This window comes from Rhineura floridana, chromosome 2, assembly GCF_030035675.1.
Source record: "Rhineura floridana isolate rRhiFlo1 chromosome 2, rRhiFlo1.hap2, whole genome shotgun sequence".
In the NCBI taxonomy this organism is placed as follows: Eukaryota; Metazoa; Chordata; class Lepidosauria; order Squamata; family Rhineuridae; genus Rhineura; species Rhineura floridana.
This window is the reverse complement of record NC_084481.1, coordinates 213,706,786-213,727,851: the sequence shown is the minus strand read 5'-3', so window position 1 is coordinate 213,727,851 and position 21,066 is coordinate 213,706,786. Positions and strand designations below refer to the sequence as shown.

Genomic DNA, 21,066 nt, shown 5'->3' with positions numbered 1-21,066 from the left:
TACTTTTCGGTGAGGAGGCACTAAAGGCGGTGCTTGTTGACCCTAAGGACACTCGAAAGCCTGTCTTGGCCACCGCCAGAAACATTGAGCGCAGACCCTTTAGACGTTTCGCTTCATACCGCACGTCTCAGCCCTTTCGAGGAACGCGGCCCGGGGGATGAGGCCGTGAGTTCCCAACATATGATTTCCGCTCCTCCAGGGAAGGCTGGAACCGACGTTTCCCGGGTAGAGGTCAGTACCAGGGCCGCAGAGGCTCCTCAACGTCATCATACAGGGGAGGGTCTCGACAGCGCAGACAGTATTAATATAATACCAGTTGGGGGCAGAATTCTTTTATTTGGCAAACTTTGGCTACGTCTGACTCAGATCTCCTGGATCAGAGATCTTTTTTGTTATGGGTATACAATTGAGTTTTGGGCAATACCTCCAGACAAGTTTCATCCCTCCCCTTGTCCCAGGGCACCAGCCAGGCATTGCATCATGCAGACTGCGATACATCACCTCTTGGACATAGCGGCGATAGAGCCAGTCCCTACTGCAGAGAGGTCGGAAGGGGTATACTCCCTCCTATTTGCTGTGCCCAGATGAGATCTGTCATGGAGGGCGGTATTGGACCTCAAGTTCATTAACTGTTTCGTAAAGTATCGCAGATTCAAAATGGAATCCCTCCATTCCATTATAGACAGCCTGCATGAAGGAGACTTCCTGGCTTCTATCGATCTAAAGGAAGCGTACCTCCATGTGCCTATTTGCATAGCCCACAGAAAATTTCTTCGTTTTGCCTTTGGCTCCCAGCACTTCCAATATTACACCATGCCGTTCGGACTCTCGTCTGCTCCGAGAGTGTTTACCAAGGTGCTACTCATACTAGTGGCTTACCTTAGGCTTCAAGGGGTCCACATCTACCCCTGTCTGGATGATCTTCTGATACGGGCGAATTCTAGGGAGCGGGCTCATAGTCACCTAACACTCACGCTACATGTCTTACAGGCCCACGGTTGGCTAGTCAACTTCGACAAAAGCCATCTACAACCAACCCAACGTCTGCAACATCTAGGAGCAATGTTGGACACCCTACAAGCGACTGTGTTCCTGTCCCCAGATCGCATAACTGCTATCACAGACATCGCAAGATCTCTGATGCACAAAACATCCGCAGACGTCATGCTTCTAGCCAGGGCGCTAGGAATGTTGGTGTCCACCATTCATATTATTCCATGGGGTCGAGCTCATACTCGCCAGCTACAGTGGGCCTTGCTGCTGTTCCAACACGACATTGCCAGCTCAAACCATCGACTAATTCCACTGAGCCACACACTGCGTTTGTCATTCTGCTGGTGGATGAGAGTAAAACATCTCACCCAGGGCACTCCATTCAGAGAACCCCACAGGACTGTCATCACCACAGATGCCAGTCTCCTCAGTTGGGGGGCCCACTGCAACTCTCAGTTTGTTCAAGGGGTTTGGACCACAGCAGAACAGACTCAAGCATCAATTGGCTGGAGCTAAAGGCTGTCCACTTTGCTCTGCTCCATTTTCAATCTCTGTTCCCCTTGGACCATGTCCTCATTCGAACCGATAACACGTGTGCGAAATCACATTTAAACAGACAAGGAGGAACGAGGTTGCGTTCCTTGCAGGATCTAGCTTACCTCATCTTCGACTGGGCGGTACAAAATCTACAGTCCTTGACAGACCAGTGGGATACGGTTATCCCTGGATATAAACTATATCGGAAGGACAGGGAAGGACGTATTGGTGGCGGAGTCGCTCTATACGTGAAAGAAGGCATTGAATCCAGCAAGCTCGAAACCCCAAAAGAGGCAGACTCCTCCACAGAATCGTTGTGGGTGGTGATACCATGCCCCAGGAGGGACTTAATACTGGGAATGATCTATTGTCCCCCTGTTCAAAATGCTCAGGGAGACCTTGAGATGAGATATGAAATTGAGGAAGCATCCAAACTAGGAAATGTGGTAGTAATGGGTGACTTCAACTACCCGGACATAGACTGGCTGCATATGTGTTCCAGTCATGACAAAGAAGCAAAGTTTCTAGATATTCTAAATGACTATTCCCTAGACCAGTTGGTCATGGAACCGACCAGAGGGACGGCAACCCTGGACTTAATCCTCAGTGGGGACCGGGACCTGGTGCGAGATGTAAGTGTTGTTGAACCGATTGGGAGCAGTGACCACAGTGCTATTAAATTAAACATACATGTAACTGGCCAATTGCCAAGAAAATCCAACACGGTCACATTTGACTTCAAAAGAGGAAACTTCACAAAAATGAGGGGATTGGTAAAAAGAAAGCTGAAAAACAAAGTCCAGAGGGTCACATCACTCGAAAATGCTTGGAAGTTGTTTAAAAACACTCTATTAGAAGCTCAACTGGAGTGCATACCGCAGATCAGAAAAGGTACCGCCAGGGCCAAGAAGATGCCAGCATGGTTAACGAGCAAAGTCAAGGAAGCTCTTAGAGGCAAAAAGTCTTCCTTCAAAAAATGGAAGTCTTGTCCAAATGAAGAAAATAAAAAAGAACACAAACTCTGGCAAAAGAAATGCAAGAAGACAATAAGGGATGCTAAAAAAGAATTTGAGGAGCACATTGCTAAGAACATAAAAACCAACAACAAAAAATTCTATAAATACATTCAAAGGAGGAGACCATCTAGGGAGACAATTGGACCCTTGGATGATAAGGAAGTCAAAGGTGTACTAAAGAACGATAAGGAGATTGCAGAGAAGCTAAATGAATTCTTTGCATCTGTCTTCACAGTGGAAGATATAGGGCAGATCCCTGAACCTGAACTAACATTTGCAGGAAGGGATTCTGAGGAACTGAGACAAATAGTGGTAACGAGAGAGGAAGTTCTAAGCTTAATGGACAATATAAAAACTGACAAATCACCGGGCCCGGATGGCATCCACCCGAGAGTTCTCAAAGAACTCAAAGGTGAAATTGCTGATCTGCTAACTAAAATATGTAACTTGTCCCTCGGGTCCTCCTCCGTGCCTGAGGACTGGAAAGTGGCAAATGTAACGCCAATCTTCAAAAAGGGATCCAGAGGGGATCCCGGAAATTACAGGCCAGTTAGCTTAACTTCTGTCCCTGGAAAACTGGTAGAAAGTATTATTAAAGCTAGATTAACTAAGCACATAGAAGAACAAGCCTTGCTGAAGCAGAGCCAGCATGGCTTCTGCAAGGGAAAGTCCTGTCTCAGTAACCTATTAGAATTCTTTGAGAGTGTCAACAAGCATATAGATAGAGGTGATCCAGTGGACATAGTGTACTTAGACTTTCAAAAAGCGTTTGACAAGGTACCTCACCAAAGGCTTCTGAGGAAGCTTAGCAGTCATGGAATAAGAGGAGAGGTCCTCTTGTGGATAAGAAATTGGTTAAGAAGCAGAAAGCAGAGAGCAGGAATAAACGGACAGTTCTCCCAATGAAGGGCTGTAGAAAGTGGAGTCCCTCAAAGATCGGTATTGGGACCTGTACTTTTCAACTTGTTCATTAATGACCTAGAATTAGGAGTGAGCAGTGAAGTGGCCAAGTTTGCTGATGACACTAAATTGTTCAGGGTTGTTAAAACAAAAAGGGATTGCGAAGAGCTCCAAAAAGACCTCTCCAAACTGAGTGAATGGGCAGAAAAATGGCAAATGCAATTCAATATAAACAAGTGTAAAATTATGCATATTGGAGCAAAAAATCTGAATTTCACATATACGCTCATGGGGTCTGAACTGGCGGTGACCGACCAGGAGAGAGACCTTGGGATTGTAGTGGACAGCACGATGAAAACGTCGACCCAGTGTGCGGCAGCTGTGAAAAAGGCAAATTCCATGCTAGCGATAATTAGGAAAGGTATTGAAAATAAAACAGCCGATATCATAATGCCGTTGTATAAATCTATGGTGCGGCCGCATTTGGAATACTGTGTACAGTTCTGGTCGCCTCATCTCAAAAAGGATATTCTAGAGTTGGAAAAGGTTCAGAAGAGGACAACCAGAATGATCAAGGGGATGGAGCGACTCCCTTACGAGGAAAGGTTGCAGCATTTGGGGCTTTTTAGTTTAGAGAAAAGGCGGGTCAGAGGAGACATGATAGAAGTGTATCAAATTATGCATGGCATTGAGAAAGTGGATAGAGAAAAGTTCTTCTCCCTCTCTCATAATACTAGAACTCGTGGACATTCAAAGAAGCTGAATGTTGGAAGATTCAGGACAGACAAAAGGAAGTACTTCTTTACTCAGCGCATAGTTAAACTATGGAATTTGCTCCCACAAGATGCAGTAATGGCCACCAGCTTGGACGGCTTTAAAAGAAGATTAGACAAATTCATGGAGGACAGGGCTATCAATGGCTACTAGCCATGATGGCTGTGCTCTGCCACCCTAGTCAGAGGCAGCATGCTTCTGAAAACCAGTTGCCGGAAGCCTCAGGAGGGGAGAGTGTTCTTGCACTCGGGTCCTGCTTGCGGGCTTCCCCCAGGCCCCTGGTTGGCCACTGTGAGAACAGGATGCTGGACTAGATGGGCCACTGGCCTGATCCAGCAGGCTCTTCTTATGTTCTTATGAAAGCAGAGCATCTCAGAGGTATTTGGAATGTGACAGTGGACTGGCTCAGCAGACAACAAGTCTTTCCAGGAGAATGGAAACTTCATCCAACTGTTTTCCATCTTCTCCAGCGTCGATTCGGCCTCTTCTCAGTCGACCTGTTCGCTTCCAGTCGCAATTGCCAGCTCCCCAGGTACTTCGCATGATACCTGGATACGACAGCGGAAGCGGTGGATGCTCTGTCAATACCGTGGCCAGATGGCCTGTTGTACACCTTCCCTCCCATTCCACTACTAGCCAGAACCTAGGAGGTAGGCCATCAAAGCGGGTAGTGACTCCACCTATCGTCCGAAGGCAAGAATGTTTCTGAAGTCAAGACTAGGGGCGTCAGGCCCCTCCCACTCTCCAGTTCAGCCTCAACCAATCCTACTTTCACCTGAACAAATGAGTGGTCGTAATGTGGGAATAGGAGTGTCAATCCATTCACTTAGGGGAAAGCTGCCACTGTTAGAAAGCGAGTTAGCAGCAGTGTCTGTAACTGAGATGCTCTCCAGGCCCATAATACCAATTAAGGCAGGGCCATTTTGACAGGTGAACAGGACCCACTGTGCTAAGATTGGAGATAAGCCACTGCCTTATGCCTTTTTTCTGCTGCATTTTAAAAGACCAGGAAGAGTTATCTCTGATCTTAGTGCTGTAGTGATTAGATAGGAGATAACAGATCTTCACATCTGATGTCATAAGGCGTCAGGTGATCGGCAGGTGGGCACGGTTCACCCCAAATGGCCTCACAAGCCAAATTCAGAGGGTTGCTGGGCCTAATTAGGCCCATGGGCCAGAAGTTCCCCAACACTGAGCAAGGGAAGTCGGGGAAGCCCAGACCAGGGAACACATACCATCAGCTTCTGATAAGAATGGCCTGAGAGAACTGGTGGGGCAGTCCCTTCTCCACCTTCCCTGGGACTACTTAAGACCTGTATGCCCTGAGGGAAGGCAGAAGTATGGTGGCCTAGGCCAGGGAGCTTCTGCCATCAGCTTCCAGTCTGCCTGAGAGGATTCTACATTTTAAATCATTCATTTGAGTATTTTAAAATTGTAAACCGCATTGGGTGCTTTGGCAGAAAGATGGCATAGAAATGCAGTATGTAAATAAGGCAAGAACAGAACAAAGTATGCAAGGAAACATATTCTAGTTGCTATTGCTTGTATTAGTCTTTGGGGAAGTTACCAGGTTTTTTTCTTTTAAAGCAGGGATGGGGAACCTGTGGTCCTCCGGGTGTTCTTGGACTCACAATCAGCCCCAGCCAGCATGGCCAATGGTCAGGGATGATGGGAGTTGTAATTCAGCAACATGTGGCAGGCCACAGGTTCCCCATCGTTTTAGAGTCTGATATAAACAGTGAGGGACTTGATTGGACTTGTTTTGTCATCAGGTAGTATGTGTATGGACCCTTCAAAAGCTGTTCCTTATTTTTTTAAAAAATCAAGTGGTGGTCATTTTTACACCCATTGAAGGAACAGCAGGCTCATAAAAAATAAGGTTGAACTCTAAAGTGCTAACAATTTATCTTTTTTGTAATCACTTGCAGATTACTACAGGCTACAACTTAGAAGATGACCGTTGCGAGTGTGTAGCACTTCAAGATTTTAAGGCTGGTGAACAGGTAACCTTGAGATTTATGTGTGTAATTGAGAGAGATTTAGTGTTCAAAGTTTTGTGTGTAGAATTATTGCATATACAGCTGTCTTTAATAATAGAGGTTTCATCCAACTGGTTGGCTACCTATTAAACAAGCAATTTTAATTTAGCTTCAGGAGTCTTGCTAATTTTCACGCGAAATGTTCCATGAGACCTTCCTTACAAATGTGTTAGAAATATGGGGGATAACACTTTTTACAAGTAATAAAAAGTGCATTTGTCAATGCAAAGGAAAAAGAATGTCTCCATCTAAAACAGCCATTTGCCTTGAAAAACGCAGCCATTTTATGTTGTGAATGATACCACATTGATAGAAAAGTGCATGTATCTTAGGTGAGATTGTCTAAAAGCCTTGACCTGAACATCATCATCTGGACAGCCGTTGTTTGTTCAGCATTTTGTTGCTTGACATTACTTAGTTCACATTCAGCTACTTTCTGACTTCTTACCACTTACCAGTCCAGAAAATAAAAGATGATGTCACTAACCAATTCAGCTGTCAGGAACCATTCTCCAAGGATGTATAGCTCCTTTTAACAGGCATCAATATCTGCCTTCAGCATTCAGTTCTAATACCCCTGAGATTCATGTTGTCCGGTATTACAGCTGACCATCAATTCTTGGACTTCCCTGTGATATAGTATAAGGAGCTATTTGTTAGTGCTGTTACCCTGACCCAAGAGCTTGGTGGGTGTTTTGCATAAATTTACAATTTCTCATTAAAAGATTAACGTATTTTCCATCCCATAAAAGTGCACACAATTAAATTTAATCTGATACCTGCATACGAGTGAAGGGTGAAAAGAATCTTATTCCACCCTCCTTCCCTTGAGTCCAAAAATCCAGATATCTAATAACCAGTTGTGTCTGAAAAGTGTGCCTGGTGACTGGCTCATGAATTACTAAAGAGAGCAGGATGCAGGTTTTGTTCTTCTGACATGTGCTGCTGTTTGGGAGACCCACTTACCATCTTCTCTGAGTCCCTAGTTTGTTCCTTTCCCAACTCAGCTGCCTTCATCTTGGTTTACGCTGTGCTCTGCACTCTCTCCTTGAGGTGTGAGTGAGCAAGCAGCAGGAGACTCCTTTTCCTCTTAATCCCTGAGAAGAGGGGAACTGAGCAAAATATTCTATCAAGAACAGGATCCCTCTTCTCACTGGTGGGTATAGGTTTCCATTTCTAGCTCCTAGGAAATCTCACTAGCTTCTGTGTTTTGCAAAAACTTTGCACCACTGTTCCTCAAGTTATACTTGCTTTTTCCATATTTTTTTTTAATCCTTATCCTCTTTCTAATGTATCAGCACTCCTTCATCCCTCACATCTCCTACTGGGAGGAAGAGCGGGATATAAATCTAATAATAAATAAATAAATAAAATCTGTGCTACTGTACTAGCTATCAGTGATTGTATACTTTGTCTAGCCATGCAAACACACATGGAATAGGAAGCATATTTTGTTATACACATGCATCTCTGCATTATCTTGTATACCTGTTGAGAAGGGAGAGCACCATCCAGAATTAATCATAAGATGCCAGTGCTGATAATTACAGTATACATTTATAGAAGTAAATGTTGCTGTTTAATCACATAGATTGGACCTCGAGACCTTTGCATCTCTCTACTAGCTAGTCTCCATTCTGTGGTATGGCCTCCCTACCTCTTCCCTGGCTTATTAGGGGGAACTTGTATAGAACTAATGTAGTGAATTCTATAAAGTGTTCTGGTTAAGGAATGGTACCTAGTAACATTTTGAGATCCTCTTAGAGTGTGATATTTTCATGTGATGTGTTCTCTCTTGCTTGTTCAAGATTGGTCACAAGACTCTCTTGGCAAAGCCACTTGACATCTCATAGTACTCCATTTTTGGAAAAAAACTGTACTTTTGTGTGAACTGTTGCTTTCAGTTTCTAATGCATGTACTTCTGAAGGCAGTCTATAGAGGAGCATTGGACATGCAGGTAGAGGTTTATATGTACTAGTTCAGAACAGAAATGTATTGAGGCTTCGGCCAGTGTCCAGAACATTTGAGTAAAAGCAGTTTCTTGGGGTTAAAGTTTGCATTGTCTATTATTTCAAGATAGTATTCTCACGAGCATTTTTTCTACAACATTATAGTACTGTAGGTTTTGTCTAATGTGTAATTTGTCATTCCATGAGTTGATCCTAAGCTATTTTTCTGTCCCTTCGCTTTTCTTTTCATCCTCCTAGATTTACATTTTTTATGGCACTCGGTCAAATGCTGAATTTGTGATCCACAGTGGGTTTTTCTTTGATAATAATTCACATGACAGAGTGAAAATAAAGCTTGGAGTGAGTAAAAGTGACAGGCTTTATGCTATGAAGGCAGAGGTCTTAGCTCGTGCTGGCATCCCAACGTAAGTCAAACTGAAAGAGACTGCTTTTATATTAAAATATTTCAAGCTCTGTTCATTAATGTAAGTAGAGTTAATATCTCCCTCCTCTATATTTACCTTAAATTGCTGTTATTAAGCATGTTTATCGATTATGAGACATATTTGCCAACATCTTTAGAATCGGTTACCTGTTGGGATATAAGGGAATGGGCCAGTTTGCTATTTTTACTCAGTTTCTCCTCATTATAAAAGTGCTGTCATGGTCTATTTGTGATCTGTAATGTTTTCAGCATCCTTCATTTTTGAACCATAAATCCGAGTACATTGTGTTAGTTTTGAACCATAATCCTTTTAATTCAGGCTGTTGTATGGTGTGTAGTCACTGTTTTTGGTTGGATTACCAACCATCTTGCTTAATTGAATAGGATTTCTTCTGATGAATTTTTCAATAATTACTGATGGTCTTGGGAACAGCATTCACATTTTGAAGCTTTAAAATGAGATTTGTATAGGCCTTACATGGTGACAGCTGAAGGCACGCACAAATCTTGTTATATAGTCATATAAAGTAATAGTAACATTTGCCTAATCTATTATAGAGAAGAAATTGTTCAACTGTTATCTGAGAGAAGTTGGAACTGCTTCAATTTAATGCTCAGAAATTGGATTGTAACTTATATATCCTCACTTTACAAGAATAACAGTGTATTATAAATTAAGAATTTCCATACTGGATAATCAAGCTACCATTGATTGATTTCTCATTTCCTGTTTTTGTTAGTTCCAGTGTTTTTGCCTTGCACTCAACGGAGCCTCCAATCTCAGCCCAGCTTCTGGCTTTTCTTCGAGTGTTTTGTATGACTGAAGGTAAAAAAAAAAAAAACTTATGAAGAATTGTATCCAATTTATTTTATTGTGTGAAGGTCAAAATAACAAAATGGGATTAAAGAAAGAAAGTTGAGCCTTCCAAGAAATTCCAAAAAGGTTAGTATCCCACCACTACCTAAAATAAAATAAAAATAAAATCCTAGCCTGTCGGACTATATATCATCATCCGCTAGACATCTAGACTTCAGTGACACACTGAAGGCATGGGAAGGCTATTTTCCAATTTACAAAAGCTTCCCTTCCTGATTGCTTAGAGGCAAATTTTGCTTACCAGAGATGATCATGGAAGTGGCTATTTACAAGCCTAGTTTGGAAGCCAAAATATATCCTGCAAGGTTTTTATTCCTCTTTCCTCTTGGAAATGCTGTATTGAGGAAGGTGGTGAATTGTAAAGAGAAGATGACTCCATTTGTGGTGATGAAACCGTCTTAGGCTGCAATCTTTTTTCAGACTTAGTTGGAAATAAGTCACATTGAACGGTGGTGGCTGGAACAATTTCTGTTTGTATTCAGAGATCAAATTATGGTTCAGTTTGGAAAGCAACAGGCCACTTACTAATGATTTGTTAGCCTTGTCATAGGCCAAAATAAATGGAAAAACTGCTGATTGTACTTTCTTCTCATAGATGAGCTGAAGGAACACTTAATAGGAGAACATGCAATTGACAGAATCTTCACTCTTGGCAATTCTGAATTTCCAGTGAGCTGGGACAACGAGGTGAAACTTTGGACATTCCTTGAAGCCAGGGCATCCCTTCTGTTAAAAACCTACAAGACCACTGTTTTGGTAAGACTTCTAAGAGCATGTCCATACTTATAAACCTGGTGTAATCTCCTAGTAATAAGAGTTAGTCTTTTAAAAATATTCCCTTTCTATGATGCCATTTTCTCTGGAAGGAACTATCACATTTTCCACAGGAGGACTGCCATCAAGCGGGTAACCTAGCTCCACCTATCGTCCAAAGGCAAGAATGTTTTGAAGTCAAGACTAGGGGCATCAGGCCCCTCCCACTCTCCAGTTCATTCTTGCCTTTCGTCCGTGCAAGTTGGAGTATAAGATAGCTTAGATAAGTTTTGTGTATCTGTGTGACAGGGTATAGAGATTTGTGTGTGTATTCCTGGTCGTTTCCTTCCCTCTGTTATTTAATTTAGTGTGTGTGTGACTGATAGTTCTTTTTGTGTCTTTGTTTTTTATTGTCCTGGGGAATTTCTTTGGGGGGTTGCTCTTCGCCCTTGTTTCCTCAGTCCCTGCCTGAACGGCGACATACTGGGAGACCGCGGCTGCGGCTCTCCCTTCCTCAGGCGGCGGACGCAGCCTTAATCCAGGAGCTTGCGGCTGCAGCTTCCTGCTCTGCGCCTCCTCTGTCTCGTGTATTTTATAGATTGCCACCTACTTTCGTGGCGGCTCCCTTGGTCTTTCCTCCCCAGGAGCCTGCGGCTGCGGTTCTTTTTGCCTTTCCAGTGGCCCTTTATTTAGTTGGGCTGCTCCGTCTCCCTCCCTCCTCGGCTTGTTCCGCGGCATTTTCCATAGGAGGAATGCCATCATGCGGGTTGTAGCTCCACCTATCGTCCGATGGCAAGAATGTTTTTGAAGTCAAGACTAGGGGCATCAGGCCCCTCCCACTCTCCAGTTCATTCTTGCCTTCGTACCGAACAAGATTGATTTTACTATATAGCGTAGCGTCTAGTTAAGTCTTTTGTGTTTGTTTGTGTATTTGTCTGACAGGGTGTGGAGGTATTGTTACTTGTGTGTCTCCCAAGTGCTTTCCTTCCCTCTGTCTTGTGTTTAACACTGTTTACACAATTCCTGGGGAATTTCCTTGGGGGGGGGTTCTCCCTTGCCCGGGCCGTTTATTTCCCCTGTTGTTTGCCTGACGGCTCTTAGAGAGACCGCGGCTGCAGTTCTCCATGTTTTTGGCCATTTGAGTTATTTTCTCCCCGGGTTCTGCCGCATCCCTCGGGAGTCTGCGGCTGCGACTCTACTATAGCGGCTTTTCTCCGTTGGGCTGCCTCGAGCCGCGCTCCATGGTGCCCTTAGAGAGACCGCGGCTGCGGTTCTCTCTACTCTCAGGCGGGAGCTTGCGGCTGCGGCTCCCTGCGTTATCCCGCCGCCTGTTTTGAGCCTTCACGACCCACGTTTTTGGCCGCTTGATTTAATACCTTCCTGAGTTCTGCCGCGCTCCTCGGGAGCCTGCGGCTGCGGCTCTCCTATAGTGGCTTTTATCCTTGGGCTGAGCCTTGCTCCATGGCTTTAAATATCCCGCCGCGAAGAGCTCTGCAGTCGACGGCTGCGGCTGTTTTCCTACTGCTGCCTTAGCCGCTTCAACTTTTTCCTGGCCGTCCCCTGCTTGGGTTTTCAGAGCCACGATTGCGTTTATCGGCCCCACGGCTGCTGCACGCATGTGAGACTGTGCTGGGCAGCCCCTCCCCCAGTTCGCTGGTACAAGTCCACCATTGCTCCTTCTTCATCTCCGCCATTTTTTGATCATATTTTCCCGTTCTTTTTACGGGCGCCATTTTGTTTGTCCCTTTTATCCCGCCTTTTCCGTTACCCTCTCCTGTACTAACCAAGGGGGATCTGCCTTGCAAGGGCTCCCTGTATGTGTGTTGCAGATAGGACCCTATAGCTATACTAGGGTTTCTTTACCACATGACTACTGCTGCTGCTCATTGCAACTGTCTGCTCTGCAATCTCCAATCTACACAACCTGCAGCTACCACTCCCGCTATTAAAGGGGCCAGGGTCCTGAAATCCCCCACACCAGCAGAGCACTACCTTCCTGTGCCAGATCCTATTGCCAAACTGGCCAAGGACGAATGGTCTCACCCATTACAAACATGCCGTTTAACGCCCTTGCGGACAAGCTTTACTCTTTGGCTCCGGATTTTACAAGTAGACTGGCCGTCCCTGGCATAGATGAGCCAATTTCCAGTCTAGTCTCTAGATCCCTTTTGCCGAGGGAAGGGGACTCACATTTAAAGGATGCCACTGAGCGGAGGCTGGACTTTGCCTTACACAAAAACCATGAGGCCACCGTTTTCTCCATGTGAGCCTCGGCATCAGCCTCCATCTTTTCCAGGGCAGTGATGATGTGGTTGGATGACCTCTTAGATGATCCTAATCCCGATCCTGTCTCTCTGAGGAGGTCACTGGTGAAATTACGCAAGACGGCAGCGTTTGTGGCTGATGCCACCTTGGATGCAAATCAGCTGGGAGCAAGAGCTATGGCAGCTCAGGTAGTCGCTCGGCGGACCCTCTGGCTTCGTCACTGGCAAGCGGACTACAGCCAGGGTTAACTTATCAAGGGCACCTTATTCGGGCTCATTACTCTTTGGCGAGGAAGCCCTAAAGGCAGTACTTGTTGACCCCAAGGATGCTCGGAAGCCTGTCTTGGCCACTGTCAGGAATGTTGATTGCAGGCCCTTCAGACGTTTCACCTCATACCGCACGACCCAGACCTTTCGAGGAGCGCGGCCCCAGGGAACAAGGCCGCAATTTCCGAACCAATGATTTCCGTTCCTCCAGGGGAGCCTGGAACAGACGTTTCTCAGGCAGAGGTCAGTACCAGGGACGCAGAGGTACCTCAACATCCTCATATCGGGGAGGGTCTCGCCAGCACAGACAGTACTGATGCGATACCAGTCGGGGGCAGACTGCTTCTGTTTGGAGACCATTGGCTGTGTCTGACTCAGGTCACCTGGATCAGAGATCTTTTTTGTTATGGCTATACACTAGAGTTTTGGGCAACCCCTCCAGACAGATTTCATCCCTCTCCTTGTCCCAAGGCACCATCCAGGCACTGCATCATGCAGACAGCCATACATCACCTCTTGGACACATCGGCAATAGAGCCAGTCCCTACAACAGAGAGGTCGGAAGGGGTGTACTCCCTCCTATTTACTGTGCCCAAACGAGATCTGTCATAGAGGGCGGTGTTGGACCTCAAGTTCATCAACCGTTTTGTAAAGTATCGCAGATTAAAAATGGAATTCCTCCACTCCATTACAGAAAGCCTTCACGAAGGAGACTTCCTGGCTTCTATCGACCTAAAGGAAGCGTATCTCCACGTCCCTATTTGCAAAGCCCACAGAAAATTCCTTCAGTTTGCCTTCGGCCCCCAGCATTTTCAATATCGAGCAATGCCGTTCAGTCTCTTGTCTGCCCCGAGAGTATTTACCAAGGTGCTACTCATCCTAGTGGCTTACCTCCGGCTTCAAGGGGTGCATATCTACCCCTACTTGGACGATCTTTTAATACGGGCGAGTTCCAGGGAGCTGGCTCATCGCCATCTAAAGCTCACACTCCATGTCTTGCAGACCTATGGCTGGCTAGTCAATTTCAACAAAAGCCATCTCCAACCAAACAAACACCTACAACATCTAGGGGTGATGTTAGACACCCTGCAGGCGACGGTGTTCCTGTCTCCAGACTGCATAACCGCTATCATAGACATCGCACGGTCTCTGATGCACCACGCAACTGCAGACGTCATGCTTCTAGCAAGGGCTCTCGGAATGTTGGTGTCCATCCATATTGTGCCATGGGCTTGAGCTCATACTCGCCAACTTCAGTGGGCTTTGTTACCGTTTCAGCAGGACATTGCCAGGTCCAATCATCGAACAAGCCCCTTGAACCCCGCACTGCGTCTTTCATTCCGCTGGTAGACGAGGGTCCAACATCTCACCCAGGGCACTCCGTTCAGAGAACCCTGCAGGACTGTTATCACCACAGATGCCAGTCTCCTCAGCTGGGGAGCCCACTGCAACTCCCAGTTCGTTCAGGGGGTTTGGACCGAAGCAGAGCAGACTCAGAGCATTAATTGGCTGGAACTAAAGGCTGTCCACTTAGCTCTGCTCCATTTTCAATCTCTGTTCCCCTTGGACCATGTTCTCATTCGAACGGACAACACGTGTGCGAAATCTCATTTAAGCAGACAAGGGGGAACCAGGTCCCGTTCTCTGCAGAACCTAGCTTACCTCATATTCGACTGAGCAGAACAACATCTACAATCCTTGAAAGCAGAACATCTCAGAGGAATTTGGAATGTGACAGCAGACTGGCTCAGCAGACAACAGGTTTTTCCGGGAGAATGGAAACTTCATCCGACCATTTTCCATCTTCTCCAGCGTCGGTTCGGCGTCTTCTCAGTCGATCTGTTTGCCTCCAGTCACAATTGCCAGCTACCCAGGTACTTCGCACGATACCTGGACACGACAGCGGAAGTGGTGGATGCTCTGTCGCTACCGTGGCCGGATGGCTTATTGTACACCTTCCCTCCAATACCACTGTTAGCCAGAACCTTGAGGAAGGCACGATGCGAGAGGGCACGACTGGTTCTGATAGCACCATTTTGGCCCCGTCGACTGTGGTTCTTGGATCTCCTTGCCATGTCAGTGACAGACCCTTGGACGCTCCCAGTCAGGCCAGACCTCTTATCCCAGGGCCCAATATGGCATCAGGACCCCAATTGGCTCAACCTAACAGCGTGGCTTTTGAATGGGGACATTTGAGGTCTGCTGGCCTGTTTGATGCTGTTATTGACAATATATTGGCCTCGAGATGACCATCTACCACTCATATATATCAACATACTTGGGTGGCATTCTCCAGGTGTTGTCAGTCCCAGCACCTCGATCCTTCCCAGGCCACAATACAACAGGTGCTGCAATTCTTTCATAGGGGCCTCATGATGGGGCTTAGACCCAACACCTTACGTCGACATGCATCCACTCTGTCATCCATTCTCTGTGTTCTCCACTGGTGCTACTATTGCCTCGCATCCGTTCATCAAACGTTTTCTGAGGGGAACCGCTCTACGCTCACCTGCTGTATTCCACCGCTTTCCCTCATGGAGTTTGTCGAAGGTTCTGCAGGCTTTACAACGCCCTCCGTTCGAACCCCTTAGGACTGTGCCTTTACGTCTGTTGTCATTCAAGGTCCTGTTCCTGATCGCGATCACCTCTGCGAGACGAGTTTCGGAACTGGACGCATTGTCTTCTGCCCGCCATCTCTGTGTTTTTCACAAGGACTGTGTTGTGCTGAAGACTGATCCTTCCTTCCGTCCCAAGGTCAATTCAGTTTTCCATTGCAACCAGGACATTGTTCTTCCTTCCTTTTGTCCGAATCCTACCCATCCTCTAGAGAAGGCTTGCATTTGTTGGATGTTCGGAGGACTCTCAAGACCTACCTGTCTGGGACCCAGGATATACAACGAACTGAGTCTTTGTTTGTATCCTTTCATCCACGTTCTATGGGGCATAAAGTAGCTAATTCCACCTTATCCCGCTGGTTGCGCGCATGTATTACCTTAGCTTATGAGTCCCTTAAGCTTCCTGTTGCATCTAAAATAACGGCTCATTCCACTAGATCAGAGGCCACTACGGCTGCTTTTGCTACCAACGCTCCTGTTGCTGATATTTGCAGAGCTGCTGTTTGGTGTACCCCACATTCATTTATAAGGCATTACAAAATAGATCGTTATGCCTCTGCCGATGCCTCTTTTGGCAGACGAGTGTTGCAACAGGTTCTTAATGATGATTAGGATGTGGGTGGTCCCTCCCTGTTACGGGCTGCTTTGGTACATCCCGCTTGATGGCAGTCCTCCTATGGAAAATGGACCATTGGTCTCACCTGAAGGGTGATTTTCATAAGAGGACTGCCATCATGACCCTCCCAGTTGGAGGATACCTAGATATTTTTCTGGGGGTTTTATATATTCCTGTTACACTATTATATTTAGATTTACTAGTGAAGTCAAGACTGCTATTACTGTTATATCGGTATGTTAGAGTCATATTATTATGAATATTGCTATTGTGTTATGTTCTTGCTGGTAGGCCCGTTGGGCTTTTTTCCTGCATTTTTAGATATCTCTCTTTGGACTCACTGCGAATGAACTGGAGAGTGGGAGGGGCCTGATGCCCCTAGTCTTGACTTCAAAACATTCTTGCCTTTGGACGATAGGTAGAGCTATGTTACCCGCTTGATGGCAGTCCTCCTATGAAAATCACCCTTCAGGTGAGACCAGTGGTCCGTTCTTTGCGCCTGAGAAATGTTTAGAGGTGTGAGTTCATTATGTGGCTGCTACACTGTAGGTTTTCTTAAGTCTTCGATTCAGAAAGTTGTTGGTCATGCGCCATGATCCAGAGAGTGCATGCTGGGCTTATGAGTCATTCTCTTCCTGACAAAAGCCTTGAGACACTTATTATATATTTATTTATTATTTGATTTATATCCTGCCCTTCCTCCCAGCAGGAGCCCAGGTCGGCAAACAAAAGCACTAAAAACACGTTAAAACATCATAAAAACATACTTTAAATTACATTAAAACAAAACATCTTTAAAAAAACATTTCTTAAAAAGCTTTCAAAACATCTTTAAAAAAAAAGTTAAAAACATATTGTTTTTAAAAAAAGATTTAAAAACATACTAAAAAGCAATTCTGACACAGACAGACTGGGATAAGGTCTCAACTTAAAAGGCTTGTCGAAAAGATAACAGATGGCGCCTGTCTAATATTCAAGGGGAGGGAATTCCACAGGGTGGGTGCTGCCACACTAAAGGTCCGTTTCCTATGTTGTGCAGAACAGACCTCCTGATAAGATGGTATCTGCAAGAGGCCCTCACCTGCAGAGAGCTATCGCTAGTCGGGCGGTATATAAATTTAATAAATAATAATAATAATAATAATAAATAATAATAATAATCGACTGGGGGTATATAAGGGATAAGACGGTCTTTCAGGTATCCAGGTCCCAAGCTGTATCGGGCTTTGTACACCAAGACTAGAACCTTGGTAGCAAATGGGCAGCCAGTGCAATTCTTTCAGCAGCAGAGTGTTGGTGATACCCTGCCCCAGTGAGCAGTCCTGCTGCTGCATTTTGCACCAGCTGCAGCTTCTGGACCAACCTCAAGGGCAGCCCCACATAGAGCACATTACAGTTTTCTAGCCTAGAGGTTACCAGTGCGTGGACAACAGTGGTCAGACTATTCCAGTCCAGAAACGGCCACAGCTGTCTTGCCAGCCAAAGCTGGTAAAAGGCACTCCTAGCCGCGGAGGTCAGCTGGGCCTCTAGCGACAAAGATGGACCCAGGAGCACCCCTACACTATGGACCTGCTGTTTCAGAGCAGGCAACTGACCAATTATCTGAACTGGGGAACCACCAGCCCATCTTCCCAGGATTCAGACTCAGTTTATTCGCCCTCATCCAGCCCACCACCGACTCCAGGCACCGGTCCAGGGCTTGCACGGCCTCTCCTGATTCAGATGTTACAGAGAAATAGAACTGGGTATCATCAGCATACTGCTGACACCTCACCCCAAATCTCTTGATGACCGCTCCCAAGGGCTTCATATAGATGTTAAACAGCATGGGGACAATCACCCAATGCTATTCTTTGAAAACAACCTGGGAGATAGGATCGGAACCACTCTAAAACAGTGCTTCCAATACCCATCTCACCAAGTCTGCCCAGAAGGATACCATGGTCAATGGTATCAAAAGCTGCTGAGAGATCAAGCAAGAGTAACAGGGTCGAATTCCCCCTGTCCTTCTCCCGATAAAAGTCATCCATCAGGGTGACCAAGTCCAATTCAGTCCCATAATCCAGACTGGAATAGGTCAAGATAATCTGTTTCATTCAAGAGTACTTGCAATTGCTGCACCACAACCCTCTCAGTCACCTTCCCTGAGAAGGGAGTATTTGCAACCCTCTCAATCACCTTCCCTGAGAAGGGGGTAATTGTCACAGACCAATGGGTCCAGGGTGGGCTTTTTCAGGAGCGGTCGGATCACTGCCTCTTTCAGGATGGCTGGAACCACTCCCTCCCGCAATATGTTGACCACACCCTGGATCCATTCGGTCAAACCCCCTCAGCAACCTTTAATAAGCCAAGAAGGGCAAGGGTTGAGAGGACACATTCCTGGTTGCATCATCGCAAGCACCTTATCTACATCATCAGGCCACATCAACTGAAACCATTCCTAAGAAGTTGCAGCAGACATTGCACTGGATATCTCATTGGGGACTACAGTAGATGTGGATGGGGCATCAAGACTGCTGTGAAGGCGAGCAACTTTACCCTCAAATTGCCTTGCAAACAATTCACAGTGGGCCTCTGAAGGGTCTAAAACTCCATTTTCTGGAGTTGATGTCAACAGACCCCTGACAATATGGAAAAGCTTCTTCACAAGCTTCTTCTCTGGGAGTGGTGAAAGCAATACCTCTTATTGTTTTGTGTGTGTGTGTGTGTGAGTGAGGAGCAGCAGCAGTAGCAGTTTGGGATGCGGGGACAGAGATGGACTTCTTAATGTTTACGATTTGTACCCACTTTTCAGACACATTCATTGCAGCTGTTCTGTAGCCTCTCTGTGGGCATGGAAACTCTTCTGTGTTCTGAAAGCGATTCTTTGAATTGCAAAAAAAATTCCTTATGATTGCCACTGCTTTAAGATCCCAAGACATTTTCATGCTCCATGTTATCTGCTCTCTTTAACACCTCTGCTTGTTCTCCCTCACTGCCCCTTATGCCTAGAACACCTCTGTGATTCTCCCTTATAGCCCACCTCAAAAATCCACTTCTCCAATGAAGCGCAGTCCCCCAGTGTTCATTCCCAACTGCAACAAAGTCTACATACATATAATGCATACATTTACATTTGGTCCTGTTGCCTTTGCTTTTCTCAGCTATTGATGGCGTTATCATTAATACAACAATGTGGAAAGCTGGTGGCTTAGGCCACTTAGAGGAGTACAACTTAGTCCTTAAAAGCCAAAGCCATGCTTAGATTTTGGTGAATACATCACATTGTATTTTTCTCTTTTTTCCATTTAGGAGGATAAATCTTATTTGGAATCACATGACCTTACCTGTCACGCAACAATGGCTATTAAATTGCGCTTAGGTGAGAAAGAAATTTTGGAGAAAGCAGTAAGGAGTGCAGCTGCCAACAGCAAATACTACAGCAAACAAATGGCAGAAGGAGCTCTCCTCCCCAAATATGAAGAGAGTAATATTGCCTTGCTAGAGAACACTGTAGCAGACTCGAGACTCCCAATTGTCTTGAGAAACCTAGATGAAGAGGCGGAGGAACAAGAGGACTTAAAGATTGAGGAAACCATTGGTGCAGAAGTTACAGCAAATGGATTTGTGAATGGTGACAATTCTTTGCTTAACGGGACCAAATTGGAAAATGAAAATCTAAATCAAGAGGAAAGTAACAGAGAGACTGAAGATGCCAAAGAATCTTCTTCAGACAGTACTGATGAGGTTAAAGAATAGCGCTAAAATAGTTTTGAATTTATTGTGAAATTGAAAACTAGCAGGTGTTCTTTTTTTCCTTCTTTGAACAGTGATTTACATTGGTGTGTTTCCTAACATTTCTTTCTGCTGAGGAAAATGTTTTTGCTGCTTTATAATAATAAAAAAGATTTTTAAGTTATTTAAAAAGATTTAGCATCCCTTTTATATTAAGATTGCCATCTTGCTTTTGGAGGACTGGCGGTAGAGCAGGGAAAATTGAGAGAGGAGGTGGTACCTTTGGAAGACAGACTGACTGTCTGACTATTTGGCATAAGCAGAGAAAAAAACAGCACAGTGTCAATTGAAAGACTGAAAAGTTGGGAGAGCCTGAGCCTGTGTAGAGCCAGGTGCACTGCTCCTTAAAAAGGTAAGGTGGCAACCTTATTTTCACTAGGTTTCAAAAAGTTGAGAAGAATACAGAATATATTCTAATTAGAGTGGTTTCTAAGAACTTCGGTTTATTTTGTGGTTTGGTTTACTGTACAAGAAACTTAATTTCCCACCCCACCATCTCCTTGAAATCAAAGTGCACAACTACAGTACATCTTCTGTTTAATTTTTTAAAAAAGGCTTGCCTTCTTTATTTTTAAATGGCACTGTTTTATTTGGTGAAGAAGAGGTTGGAAGCAGCGAGCCTATAGCTTGAAACTGTGTTGTTCAAAGTGAGGCTGCTCCCCAGCTTTTTCAGATTTTCATAAATAGCTAGGGGTTTTCAAAGCTACACTTTTGACTAAGAAAATTATTAAAAGTAAAACTTGATTAATTTGTGTCTGCTGCTTTTCCTTAATTTTGCATGATCATAAGCATTTAACATATTGACTTGTAAATTAAATTAATTTTAAATTTCAGCTTAGGACAGAGGTTTAAGAGGAGTTTGGGTAGAAGTATTTTTGACTGTGCTGAATACTTCAAACAAGGGTGGGGAACTGAATCTAGCCAGAGGACCAGATTCAGAACTGCCCCACCTCCTGCGGATCATTTTGACAGATGGGAGGGACACCTACCTGTCAATCACATTACATCATATGACATCAGGTGATTCAAAGTTCAAGATGTGGCTGTAAGGTAAGAAAGATTCTTCCTTTTCAGCCCTGGCTTGAATTCAAGCTGGGCATGCAAAGAGAGACTCATTCTTGAACTTGCTTACATCTAATGTCATATGATGTCAGGCTTGGGAAAGGTGGGTGTCATTACCCCAAAACACACTGGTGGGCCAATCTCCGAGACCTTGATGGACCAATTTATTTATTTATAAGCATTT

The 21,066-nt window shown here is 45.0% G+C and overlaps 1 protein-coding gene across 6 annotated transcripts in view; it reads left to right on the top strand.

The window, feature by feature from the left end:
- The window catches only part of SETD3 (SET domain containing 3, actin N3(tau)-histidine methyltransferase), a 64,146-nt gene extending 43,578 nt beyond the window's left edge, over positions 1–20,568 (top strand). For all 6 annotated transcript variants that reach the window (XM_061612110.1, XM_061612112.1, XM_061612107.1 and 3 more), the window contains exons 9-13: positions 6,149–6,223; positions 8,468–8,634; positions 9,395–9,480; positions 10,127–10,287; positions 19,338–20,568. In XM_061612110.1, the coding sequence (XP_061468094.1) occupies positions 6,149–6,223; positions 8,468–8,634; positions 9,395–9,480; positions 10,127–10,287; positions 19,338–19,784 (936 nt within the window). In that variant the 3' untranslated portion in view covers positions 19,785–20,568. The remainder of the gene's footprint in view (positions 1–6,148; positions 6,224–8,467; positions 8,635–9,394; positions 9,481–10,126; positions 10,288–19,337) is intronic.
- Positions 20,569–21,066: the final 498 nt, after the last annotated feature.